Source organism: Muntiacus reevesi, chromosome 13 (genome assembly GCF_963930625.1).
Source record: "Muntiacus reevesi chromosome 13, mMunRee1.1, whole genome shotgun sequence".
Lineage (NCBI taxonomy): Eukaryota > Metazoa > Chordata > Mammalia > Artiodactyla > Cervidae > Muntiacus > Muntiacus reevesi.
This window is the reverse complement of record NC_089261.1, coordinates 54,104,793-54,117,932: the sequence shown is the minus strand read 5'-3', so window position 1 is coordinate 54,117,932 and position 13,140 is coordinate 54,104,793. Positions and strand designations below refer to the sequence as shown.

The window sequence follows — 13,140 nt, the reverse complement described above, 5'->3', positions numbered from 1 at the left end:
ATGAGGGTTAGGTTACAGGTTGGCTCGGAGCACACACGGGACCCTTAGGTGGGCTGCTTTTCATAATGTCACATTCCAACCAACAGTGTCTCAGCTCCGACCAAGCCCAGAGTTCTCTGCTACATAATCAAACATAGACCCAGACATAAATGGGACCCTCTCAGACAGCTAAGTGAGGATCCAGGATACTACCAAGGCTGATGTGTTAGGAGCTGGAGCCATGTAAGGATGAATAGTGTTTGCTGTCTAACTCTGGTTTTGGAGCAAAGTAGAATCAGAGAGTTGGGCAATGCAGGGTCAGGAGACAGGAGGACAGTCCAGTGTAGGGAGAGCTGAGCAATCTTGGGAGTCAGGAACTGGGTCTAAATCACAGATACAGGAACAGTGGTCCAACCAGCCAGGCAGAACCAGGTGAGGGGAAGTGAGGAAATGGTGCGGAGGCACAAGAAGCCTTTTCTGTCACACCTATAAAGTGTGCAAACACTCGAGTAAAGGTGGCATGATGGTGTGGGAAGGGGAGATGCAGCCCACCGCCCACTCTCTGCACGGAGAACCCCATGAACAGTTTGAAAGGTCCTATATCATTAAAAATAAAAAAATCTGCTTACTGTTTAACACATGCCAAGGCAATTCTTAAATGCTAGGCCTGTCTCTCCTCACGAGTCCTCGTGATGGCCCTGGATCGGCACTTTAAGGAAGTAGCATCCTCATGTCACCAGGGTGGACTCATGCCTGGCATTGCCCAGATACCTCTCAGGTCAGCCCTGAGAGCCCGAGCTCCCACAAGGGCTGCAGAAGAGAAACCACACGTATGAGGGCGGGAGGCATCATATACCTGGGCATTCTACTCATCTGTTTGAGAACTGACTGCCTGATATCAGGATCATAGTTTCTGTTTTCATTTTATATTGGAGTATAGTTGATTAACAATGTTGTGTTGGTTGTAGGTGTACAGTGCATGGTTCAGTTATCTGTTATTTGTCAAGTTCCTTTCCCATTTAGGTTATTACACAATATCGAACAGAGTTCCTGGTGCTATGTGGTAGGTCCTTGTTGGTTATCTGTTTTATTTTTAAAAGACTTTTTATTTTGCATTGGGATATAGCTGATTAATAATGCTGTGATAGTTTCAGGGGAACAGAGAAGGGACTCGGCCATACGTATACATGATCCATTCTCCCCCAAACTCCCCTCCCAGCCCGGCTGCCACATAACCCTGAGCAGAGTTCCCTGTGCTAAACTTAGGGCCTTGCTGATTATCCATTTTAAATATAGCAGCCTGTCTATGTCAAGCCCAAACTCCCAATCATAGTTTTTAGAATTTTAAGGGGACACTAGATGTAATGAATTTGAGAGAGAGCGATGTTAAGTGATTTTGTTTTCCCCAAGGGCACACAAGCAGGTTTTTTATTTCAAGGCAAGGCGGCTTCCCTTGCCTTGACCAAGCTCCCTCCGCAGTGTAGGTCCTGAGGAGCCCTGACCCCCAGGGAGGATCGCCGGCCCCTCTGTCAGTCACAGCAGGAACATGAGGAACGCCCAACCATGCTGCTATGTGAAGATTGGCTCTTTGGGGCTTTGGAAATAAAGATTAGTTGCTAAGCCCTTTGTCATATCTATTTTGAGATTCTCCACCTCGGGGAGCTTCACAGAGGATGCTAAGGGTTCTTCTTCATTCTACCAGCTAATGACCTCTGTGTCCGGGGACCTCTTTTTGAACCTTGAGCTGGGGAGCCAGATCTGATACTCTTGATCCTGAGCACCAGTCTGCACCATGGGCCGCCTCCCCTTCCCCCAGGGTGTTAAGAAGCGCTGGGTACCTCATTTCTCAGGTGTGCCACTTTGGCTGCTATCCACTCATTCTTAACCTAATAGAAACCCTGACTGCTGTGTGCTAAGTTGCTTCAGTCATGTCCAACTCTTTTGCAACCCTGTGGACTGTAGCCTGCCGAGCTCCTCTGTCCATGTGATTCTCCAGGCAAGAATGCTGGAGTGGGTTGCCATGCCCTCCTCCAGGGAATCTTCCAGACCCAGGGATGGAACCCAAGTCTCTTATGTCTTCTGCGTTGGCAGGCAGGTTCTTTACCACTCGTACCACCTGAGAAGCCCCTTGTAGAAACCCTTTGGTGGTAAAGCAAAGCCAGTGGGCAGCATTCCTGCCAACTTTGTGGCCAGTGATCCTGCCTTGGGCCATGTTCCGGGACTTTGTCTCACTGTCTCTGAGGATATCCCACCTCAGACACAAGAACTGGATCTGCATTCTGAGAACCAAGGGACTCCTAGTAGATAGCAACTTCTTCAGATATGGGCAGATCAGGTACACCGAATCAGGTTCTTTTTTATTTTTCATAAACAGTATTGCCTCTGAGGCCAATCCAAGGAGACCAGACCTGTGTTGTATTGTTTTACCTGAGGTCAGGTGATGGCATTCAGCCAAGCTTTCTTGAAAGAGTTCCCTTTCCCTGAGAATGCCTTCTTCTAGTATTTGCAGGTGCATGGTCCATGTCCCTTGGGTTTCTTTTGCACATCGTGGTGCTGAAGTTTTGTTGGAACCAACGAAATAGTGGAATTTAAAACAAACTTGGACTTCACAGGGAAAGAGAAAGGGGAGGGGATGGAAGTGGGGCAGGTATCTGTCATCGAAGGAGGGTCTGTAGGTGGTGATGCTTCTGTCTCCTAACGAACAGGAACCAAAATGGTCTCTGATTGATGTTGTGCTGGAGGAAGCTCAGAGCCCTCAGGGGACACAGAGCAAGTATTCAGTGAGGTCATTAGCCATTGATTTGCTATGTTTCCATAATTCAGGTCTCAAGGGATCTTTGCCTCCCAGTTCTGTTCTGTATGGATGACAGTAAGAGCTGATAAAGCTGGAAACAGGGTAACTTTACATAGTGAAGTTTACTAATAAGGGGAGCTAAGGCCTAGACTATTTAAGTGACTTGGCCTAAGTCATACAGTGAGTAACAGAAACAGGAGCAAAAGCTGAGTTTCCTAACTCCCAACAATTGCCATTTCCTCTACAACTCTTCCAATAAAAAAGAACCCTGGGACTTCCCTGGTTGTCCGGTGGTTAAGAATCCGCATGTTAATTCCGGGGACACAGTTCAATCCCTGATCCAGGAAGATTCCACGTGCCGAGGGGCATCTAAGCCCATGCATCGCAACTACTGAAGCCCTTGGGCTCTAGAGTCGATGCTCTGCCGCAAGAGAAGCCGCCACAGAAAGAAGCCCACACACCGCAATGAAGAGCAGCCCCCGCTGGCCGCAACTAGAGGAAACCCATGCGCAGCAATGAAGACCCAGCACAGCCAAAATTAAGTAATTAACTTTAAAAAATGGTGATGATTTTACCCTATGGCATGTGTGCATAAGCAACTGTAAGCCATCACCTTGTGGGGTCACCGTGGCCGCCAAAATAGTCTGCATCTTTTATCTATCTCTCTAGACGGATGGAGGGGTGATCTACATCATAGAAATTGATTGGACTGGCTGTGCAATGATCTCTGTCCCATCCAGCAGACCTGGGAGGATCATTATCCTGTAGGAGAGCAAGTGAGGAAGTGTCAGAGTCAGCCGTGGCCACGCGAGCCTTCACACGGCTGGGATGATTCTGTTTATGTCTATGATGTCCTCTCTTCACCTAGAACATGAAAACACCTAGTTATTTTTCTGCTTGGTTAAGGCAGTAGTGATAATAATCAATGACTGTAAAATATAGCTGTCAGGGAAAAAAGGAGGGGCAGTTACATTATGGAATTAGGGCTTCCCTGATGGCTCAGATGGGAAAGAATCTGTCTGCAAAGCAGGACACCTGGATTCGATCCCTAGGACAGGAAGATCTCCTGGAGAAGGGAATGGCAACCCACTCCAGTATTCTTGCCTGGAAAATTCCATGGACAGAGCATCCTGGAGGGCTACAGTCCATGGGATTGCAAAGAGTCAGACACGACTGAGTGACTAAGCACATGACACAGATTTATTCAACCAAATGAAATAGGAGTAACATAAACTCGTTTGATGCTGTGTTTCAGCATTCTTATTCCTAGTTTTTTCTCACCTTGACTGCATTTCTCTTTATAATGAGAGAAGGACAAGAGGGGAATGTCTTTTTCTCGGTTTTTTAAGTATGTAGGAGCTAACTAAATTATACATCTGGAGTTGAATTGGAGTCTGTCATTGTTTACCATCTTTGTTGGTATTTATGTCAGACTTTAGTTTCTAATAAATGGTTCTGTGTTTATTTTCCATAAAGCTGTTTATCTTCATTGTTGTCAAGGAACCAATAACCTTGGTAAATATTTTCTTTTACCTTTTTCAATCAAATTGATGAGTATGTTTAATTACCAAGATGTCTCAACTCCTGGCAATTTTTAATGAAAAGTGTAATATGATTTGAATCTGGTTGGGTTAGAGAAAATCTGTAGGAGCCCCCTGGAGAGGGGAGAGTAATCCTTACCTGAAACAAAAGGCCCACACAAACCTGAGGTGGTCCCTACATCTGCTCTGTTGGCATCATATCACTCTGCATTTCTGAGAACCACAAAGGAAAGAGTCTGTTCTGTGATGGACTTTGGGTTTCAGTCTCTAGATTCTCTCTTCAGACTATGTGTAAGACTTGGTTTGAGCACAGCCTATAGACTTCCCACTCACTTATACTCAGTGCAGTTAAAAACCCAAAGATTTAAGAGATCAACTACCAAAGTAACAACTACCTTATTTGGGCCATTTTATTAAGAATGTCTATGACTTTCTCTGATTAGTTTGCATTTTAGAAACCCAAACTAGTTGTTTGAAAATTGTTGAAAATGAGACAATGGTTTTCGTTCAGAAGTCACTATCCCTGATTTTCATGACACTTAAGAAGAGATGGAAACATGCTTATATTGACAAGATTTGGCTACCTGCAAATGGTCATAGCATTTTTTAAAACTTTACGGTGCTTTTCCTTTTATTTTGTTAGTCCAGAACTCCTATAGAAAAACAAAGCAAAGCCTAGTTCTCCCAGGTTCCTGAGTTATTGTCTATTTTTCAGAAGCTGGTTTTCCACATTTTCCAGCTATCTAGATCATCTCTTCTTCCCCTGAAAGTGCAGACTTTATATCCTTCATCAATCTCTGCCAAAATATGATCCTTTTTCTCCTCAAAAGACATGTATGTAAGTTTTGCTTACCTGTCCTAACTCTGTGATAGTAAACAGTTTACTTAAGTCCCAGTTCATTCTATAAAATATTATTTTTCTCATGGGGTTGTTGTAAGGGAAAGCTCATATTGTATATAAAGTTTTAGCCTGGTACTTAGGCTGCGCTCACTGTTCATTACATGCTCAGTTGCTCAGTCTTGTCCGACTCTTTGCAACCCCGTGGACTGTAGCCCGCCAGGCTCCTCTCTCCATGGGATTTCCCAGGCAAGAGTACTGGAGTGGGTAGCCATTTCCTCCTCCAGGGGATCTTCCTGACCCAGGGACTGAACCCACGTTTTCTGCTCTGGCAGGCAGATTCGTTACCACTGAGTCACCAGGGTAGTATATACTACTTTAAAGAAAAGAGAGAAGCTTGACTGTTATTTCAAAAGGAACAAAGTTAGTGAAAACAAGTGATTATTCTGTTTAAATGTTTGCCCCATTTATCTTAGTCCTTCAAGTATGTTTCACTGCTGCAAGCGCACATCTGTCACAAACTAGAAGTACACGTGCCTAAGAAGATAACAACATGTGGAAAATTCACAAGCACACAAGCAAACTAATTTTTTTCCTTGAAAGATTAAAACATAATTCTCTCCCCATCTTCTCCCTCTGCCACTCTTCCAAATTTGCTCTATCATTGCATTACTGCAGGGGTCATTAGGATAGTAACATTCTCTATTAAAAAAAAAAAGGACTACATAATACATTGTTTCTTAACATGAATGATGGTAGTTACTCAGATGTTTGCTTTTTAATTATTTGCTAAACTGAATATGTATGATTTATGTATTTTCCTATATGTATATGGACTTCCCTGGTGCCTCAGACGGTAAAGCATCTGCCTGCATTGTGGGAGACCCAGGTTCGATCCCTGGGTCGGGAAGATCCTCTGGAGAAGGAAATGGCAGCCCACTCCAGTACTCTTGCCTGGAAAATCCCATGGACAGAGGAGTGTGGTAGACTGTAGTCCATGGGGTCACAAAGAGTCAGACACGACTGAGCGACTTCACTTTCACTATATGTATACTCACACACACATTGGAGGTGAAATTGGCATGTAAGAAAGTGATGGGATAGAATTTGTTGTTCAGCCACTTAAGTCGTGTCTCTGTGACCCCATGGACTGCAGCACGCCAGGCTTCCCTGTCTTTCACTATCTCCTGGAGTTAGCTCAGATTCATGTCCATTGAGTCAATGATGCTAGATAGAGCAGTACAAACCAAATATAAGTCTAGATTGATATATAGCAAAGCAAACTGCTTAAAATTCCAAATTGAAAGGAATATGAAAGCAATAAACCCTGATTTTGAACAAAAGATGAAAACTATTCCAACTACTCCAGACTGGCTATCTCCATGTCACAAACTGAGTGGCTAGAGTGTGGCAAATTATGGAACTTTTTTCCTTCTCTGCATGGATACGACCTGCACTGGAGTCACTGTGGGACAAAATCTTCCCACGTCATCTTCCGTTTGCTTAACATCAGGCATGAAGAGCTTCTCTCGATGACTGAACTCTTTAATAGACCACAGTGAGCCAAGCCGCTTTGCACAGAGGTCACTGCCCCATCTCCTCCACCCATCTTCGTTAACATTCACTTGTGCATGATTTCAGAGATAGCTGCCCTGGTTTACTGAATGCTATCAGACAAGAAGTTAAGAATGACAAGTCTTTGTTACTAACGAGCAGCTTTTGGTTTTTCAGCGTCGACTGGGAGATGCTGCAAAGAAGGCAATCAGCAAGCTTCAGGTCAGGACCATCAGGAAGGGTGACAAGGTAAGAGCCTCTTTGCTTTTTGTTGTTGCTGTTGTTCAGTTGCTAAAGTCATGTCCGACTGTTTGCGACCCAGTGGACTGAAGCATGCCAGGCTTCCCTGTCCCTCACTGTCTCCCGGAGTTTGCTCAAACTCATGACCACTGAGTTGGTGATGATGCCGTCCAACCAAATCATTCTCTGTCACTCCCTTTCCCTCCTGCCCTCAATCTTCCCCAGCATCAGGGTCTTTTCCAATGAGTTGGCTCTTTGCATCAGGTGGCCAAAATATTGGAGCTTCAGCTTCAGCATCAGTTCTTCCAATGAATATTCAGGGTTGATTTCCTTTGGGACTGATTTGTTTGATCTCCTTGCAGTCCAAGGGACTCTCCAGAGTGTTCCCCAACTCCATAGTCCAGAAACATCAATTCTTTGGTGCTCAGCCTTCTTTATGTCCAACTCTCACATGACTAGTGGAAAAACCATAGCTTTGACTATGTGGACCTTTGTTGGCAAAGACTTTTCTTTTTGGTGAGGAGTTATTTAAAGCTTCTGAGTTTCCTAGCAACCAATATAGATAAGAAGATGAGGAAGGGAAATACATGCTAATAGTTTTCCTATAAGCATCTGTTATTATACCCACCATTATTAAATATAATTTAAGGCAGTTTGTAAAGTGCATACCATGGGACCGTAAAGTCATTGAAGAAAAAATATGAGAAATTAAAAAGTAAGTTTAGGAAAAGTAGATAAAACCAGGATGAAATAGTACATAGATTCGTTACCTGAAATGAAAAATAGACATGGGTCCAAAATTTAGGTTGGGGCTTTCTGGCAGCCAAAGCAAAGGAAAAAATATTCAATATTCAAACAAATCTAAGTACCTTATTCCAGTGTCCCACTAGATAAAAATGAAATGACTGTTTCTGGAATTATGACTTGAGAAAATTTTTCCATGAATCCTTGCACAAAAAGCAGTGTTAGGTGCTGAGTGATGTATTCCACTTAAGTCTGCAGTTAATGCTGGTGGCTCAGTGGTAAAGAATCCGCATACTAATACAGATGTGGGCTCAGTCCCTGGGTCAGGAAGATCCACTGGAGAAGGAAATGGCAACTCACTTCAGTATTCTTGCCTGGAGAATTCCATGAACAGAGGAGCCTGACGGGCTACAGTCCATGGGGTCACAAAGAGTCAGATACGATTTAGCAACTAAACAACAATAAAAAAAAATGCAAGAAGCATATTTAGTCCCCCTGAAACCAAGTTTCCAGAACCCCAAAGTTATGACAGCAGAACTCATTCCAGTACAGTCATTCTAGAACTCTCTAGCTGTAGGATGATGACATAAAGCCAAAAGCAGAAGCATATCCTAAGGAAGGACCACAGTGCAAGCTGGTCTGGGCCCACAGCCCTCTAAAGACCTCTATTCTCCCCAGGAGAATTTTTCCCCCAGGAGAAATTTTAGAGCAGTGGATTGCAGTCCATGAATGTGGGGCTGCTTGAGCCACTGTAAGAGATTCACAACTCTACTTGTATTTGAGGTGTTGTCTCTAGTGTGAATAATTGATTTGTCTCACTAATTAGGTGCTACTGGTTTTCAGCTATATAAAAATACCTGTGAGCTTAATAGGATAAAATTCATTGTAAAAGCATCACTAAATTTAAAGCATATTTTTTCAGTACTTTTTTCCTCCTCAAAGAGAATAATAAAAGAACAAGGACTGTTACATAAGTAATGTATTACAGGGTGTTGAAAGAGATTTAAGTATTTGAAAAGAAGCTGGAACCACTATTTTAGAGTTGTATACATTAGATTCCCAAGGAACGATAGATTAAATATCATTTTGATGAGTCTCCATGAAGAGTATTTCTCTCATCCTTGAGACGTTGCGTTATCACCTCTGATTATAATAAGTAGCATGATTAGTAATGGTACATTAAAAAACGATTTCCTCGTCAAAGCTCTTGCCGTGGAACCAGGAAACAAAAAGTGGAGGTTGGAAGGAATAGAAACTAAACCAGTGCATAATAAATTATGGATTAAGACAGCCAGCTTCGAGACAGTTGAAAGGCCTGCTCCAGGCAAACTCTCCTTTGGCTTGTTACTTGTGTGTTTACAGAAGTTGAAGCTCGCAAAGCAGGCTCATCTGTGCTTTCTCTGTTGCAGGAAACGGAGCCCGATTTTGACAACTGTGCCGTTTGTATCGAGGGGTACAAGCCCAACGATATTGTGCGGATCTTGCCCTGCCGGTGAGTGGCTAGCTGCCTGCTTTTGACTGGGGCCTCTCTGGTTCCCACCTGCTTGGCCTAGCCCTGCGAGGTCAGTCTGCCCAAACACTGCTGGGGTTCAGGAAGAAAAAACCAGCACCCTGATTCGTTTTGTATAACCTTTCTCCTTGGAAACATTCTGTCTTGTGAAATGAGCACTGTTTTCCCATCCTCTTCACACCAAACTAAGGCTCCATGACCTAGAACCTCATGATGCACAGTTGGACCATGTAGCTCCAAGGTCGGGTTTTTGTTAACAGCAGACCTGCAGTATTCAGAATCATCCCCGCTTTTGCAAGTGCTATTTTAATTAAAATAATAAACTCTTAAAAATGTCTTCTGGATGATCATGAAGGGATCAGCAGCCAGAATATAGTCAGGAGTGGGCAGGAAGCCAAAGTCAGGTTTCATTTTCCTTTATTTTTTGCTGACAAGAAGAGACTGTGGCAGAAACCCCCAGACTTTCTAGGACCTAGGGTAGAATGTCAACAGGTGTAGTTGGAAAACTGCCTGGGTGATTCTCATAGAACTCTAGTCCTTCTCTAGATTCTTTTTATATAATTCAAATTAAACAAATTTAAATACTTCAATAAAATATCTTAAAGTTGCTTAAAGCTTCTTTAGTGTTTTTGCATCTACATAAGTGTCCTAAAAATATAAGTTAAATTCTGCCTTAGAGAAATATTCTTCTCTTAGAAATCCTGCCTTTTAAAATTCTCAGAGTATTTAAGTAACTAAAGTAGAAAACAGACACCACCAAGATATAAAACAATTCATTTGGTCATAAAACAATGCGATGCTAAGAACTATTTATTAGAAACACAAAAGAAATCATGCCTTAGAGGAATGAGTTTAATAATCCCAAAGTGACAGAGAAGTGACAAAAAGGAACAAGATAGTTAAATAGATGCACACACTCCAAGGGGAGTGAATGGGCTTGAAATGCTCTCTCGCAAATTGATCGGTAGGAGAACAGGCCTGCGGAAAGTGCACTCTGGTGGCCCCAGCTGAAGCCTTCAAGTGGGATTCACTTTCCTTAGAGATGCTTGACCGTCTCTAGAACAAGTCATAAACGCATACATCAAGACTTGGCAGTGGCCTTCATATGAGGGTACTATAGATAAGTTCTCTCCCTAGACATTATACTTGGTATTTGCTTGATGATTTCTTGAAACGCTGGCCAAGGATGGTGATAAGTGAACTGCAGAGAGCCTCTCCAGATAGCATCGTTCCTCTCTGCAGTATTTTATTAGGAGTTTTATAAAGCCTCCTAGCTATAGGCAAGGAAAGTACTTGCTTTTACTTTCCTTTGGAGATGGCTTACCGCCCTGTGAGGCTCCTAGTAATAAAAAATATCCAAAGCTAAAATTAAAGTTCAGGGGCATCTTTTGCCTGAAAATCCAAAGAACTTTACAAACATAATTAAGAAAATCTGTTTTAAGGACATATTTAGGCTTACTTTAGCTCTGTCATTCATACTGTATAAAACAGCTGGTTCACTGAGGGCTCTTTCATGAGTATATTTTATGTGACTGCATATAATTGCTAGAGGCTGCATAATATCCAGGTCATAGACGTACCACAGTGTAATTTACCATCCTCCTGTTGTGGACCATTTGACTGATTTCAGTTTTTAATTATGATTTAATTAGCATTTCAACTGCTAATATTGCTTTAGCAGTATTTAGATGGCTGTGGTATATTTTTCCAGATCTCCTTTTATAGTATTTCTTTGGAAATATTAACCAAGACAAAAATAGCCCTTTAATATTTGTCACACACACACACAAAACTTTAGGAACTTTCATTTTATTGATGCAAGCCCTTGCCCCAGGTCAGTTCAGTCTGGCCTCAGGCTCCCCTTTATTGTGTCATCATTTGTTTCTCAGTTCATTCCTTGATTCTTTCTGCTTCAAGTTCCTCACCGTCCATCTGTCTTTATTCCTTCCTGTGGGCCCTGCTTTAAATAACAAAATACATCAAGCATTACCAAACGTAGGTTATAGTTAGTGTTTGATCTTAGACTAGCCACCCAGTCCTACTCTTTGAAGAGCTCCTCCAATTTTTCCATGCGGCTTTTAAAATCAAGATATTTTTATGCCTGTTGCTGGTCTCTGCCAGACAGTTTGGACTAATGGATGTTATCAAACAAATGCACTGGCATTTGCTTTTTGCTAGATAATTTCCTCTGGGGCATTATTAAGCCTTTGCTCGTATGAACCTCGTAGACTCTCTTTCCCATTGTTTCCAGGTTGACTCATCCACAGAATTCTTTGCATCTCCTTGGAATAAAAACTGCTTCAAAAAATGTTCCAGCATATTGTCTGTCTTCTCTCACCCTCTTTATTGTGGCCTCCTAATTCCTGACATGCTGGGCGCCTCTCTTCTCTATGGTTACCTTGCAGGGAGTCTTTCCAAATCATACATCACTTGTACCGTGACTTTTGGAAGATCATTCTCTTGGCTGTGTCTCTTTTAAAGGCACTTGCACAATTAGGATGAATTAATAAATGATCCTTCCTCTTTGTAGTCATGATGATTGTTAAAGTTAAATTGTGCACCACTTCTTCCCCTTTGTCCTTTCTAAGTAGGGTCCTACTCTAGCGCTTGAAAGCAAGCTAATCCGTGGGGTGAGCCTAGACACACACATTTAATGTGAGAGAAGGACCCACAGCTGCACACAGAACACCTCAGGTCTAACTTTTGAGGTTTGGAGTTGATCCTAATATACCACTAAGATATTTTCCAAGGAACTCCGGTTGTGCTGTAGCATACCTGTGCCAAAGCATACAATTCACTATATTTTTAGGCTGGCTTTTGTGACTCAAGTTTGAACTTGCAGTTATGATTTTTAGCCACAAAACAGATCTCACTGAAGTTCTGTTGCCTTCTTTGTCCAGAGAACAAGCTGGGCTTTCTGAGTCTTCCATGGCTTTTATCCTATGGTGTCCGTACTGTCCTTCAATCGTTATTCATCTCAATCTATTTTCAAATGCAGTGTCTCAGAAAGAGCATGATCTCCTTGGGCAGGGCAAAAGTCCCTGTTTGCCATAGATCGCCAGTCCAGGTTGGATGCATGAGACAAGTGCTTGGGGCTGGTGCTCTGGGGAGGTGGGAGGGGGGTTCAGGATGGGAAACACATGTAAATCCATGGCTGATTCATGTCAGTGTATGGCAAAAACTACTACAATATTGTAAAGTAATTAGCCTCCAACTAATAAAAATAAATGAAGAAAAATAAAAGATTAAACATTTTTTTAAAAACAAAGCAGAATTTCCCTTGTGGTCCAGTGGTGAAGATTCCACCCTTCCAGTGCAGGGGGCTTGGGTTCAAGCCCTGGTGAGGGTACTAAGATCCCACATAAGACAAGGCCAAAAAAAAAAAATATTGAAAATAAAAAATAAAAACAAAACAATGTATGCGTCCTTTCTCTAAGTTGCCTATACAGTTCTTTCCTATTTCTATTTTATTGCTAAAGCATTATCACTAATTTGGGAAGACACTGGTTTCATCTACTGTCTTTCCCTTTGTTTGCAAACTCAGCCCTACAATTCAGGAAAAATTATAAAGCTCCTTGGCAACAAGCAGACCCTTGCCATTTTCTTTTTAGTAACTAAATGCTTTGTTTGAAACAGCAAACATTTCTTTTGTTTACTAGGAATAGTGTGAAGTACCAGAAGTGAAAAGGTAGATGGGATGGTCCCTGCTTGAAAGGGAGTCAGGCTAGTGAGAGAGAGATGGGGATTTAACTAACTGGTCACAGCACACGGGATCATATACACAGCAACAATAGCAAAACAAATTAAAAATCTGGAGGAACTAGTACCAGGCACAGGAAGTTAAGGAAGCCTCTGTAGATTTAAAGGGGCTTCTCTGATGGCTCAGTCAGGAAAGAATCCACCTGCAATGCAGGAGACATGGGTTCAGTCCCTGGGTCAG

General features: G+C 42.5%; 1 protein-coding gene across 1 annotated transcript in view; it reads left to right on the top strand.

The window, feature by feature from the left end:
* The window catches only part of RNF150 (ring finger protein 150), a 262,831-nt gene that overhangs the window by 164,537 nt on the left and 85,154 nt on the right, over nucleotides 1-13,140 (top strand). Inside the window, exons 3-4 of the mRNA XM_065903883.1 lie at nucleotides 6,884-6,955; nucleotides 9,100-9,182. Coding sequence (XP_065759955.1) covers nucleotides 6,884-6,955; nucleotides 9,100-9,182 — 155 coding nt within the window. The remainder of the gene's footprint in view (nucleotides 1-6,883; nucleotides 6,956-9,099; nucleotides 9,183-13,140) is intronic.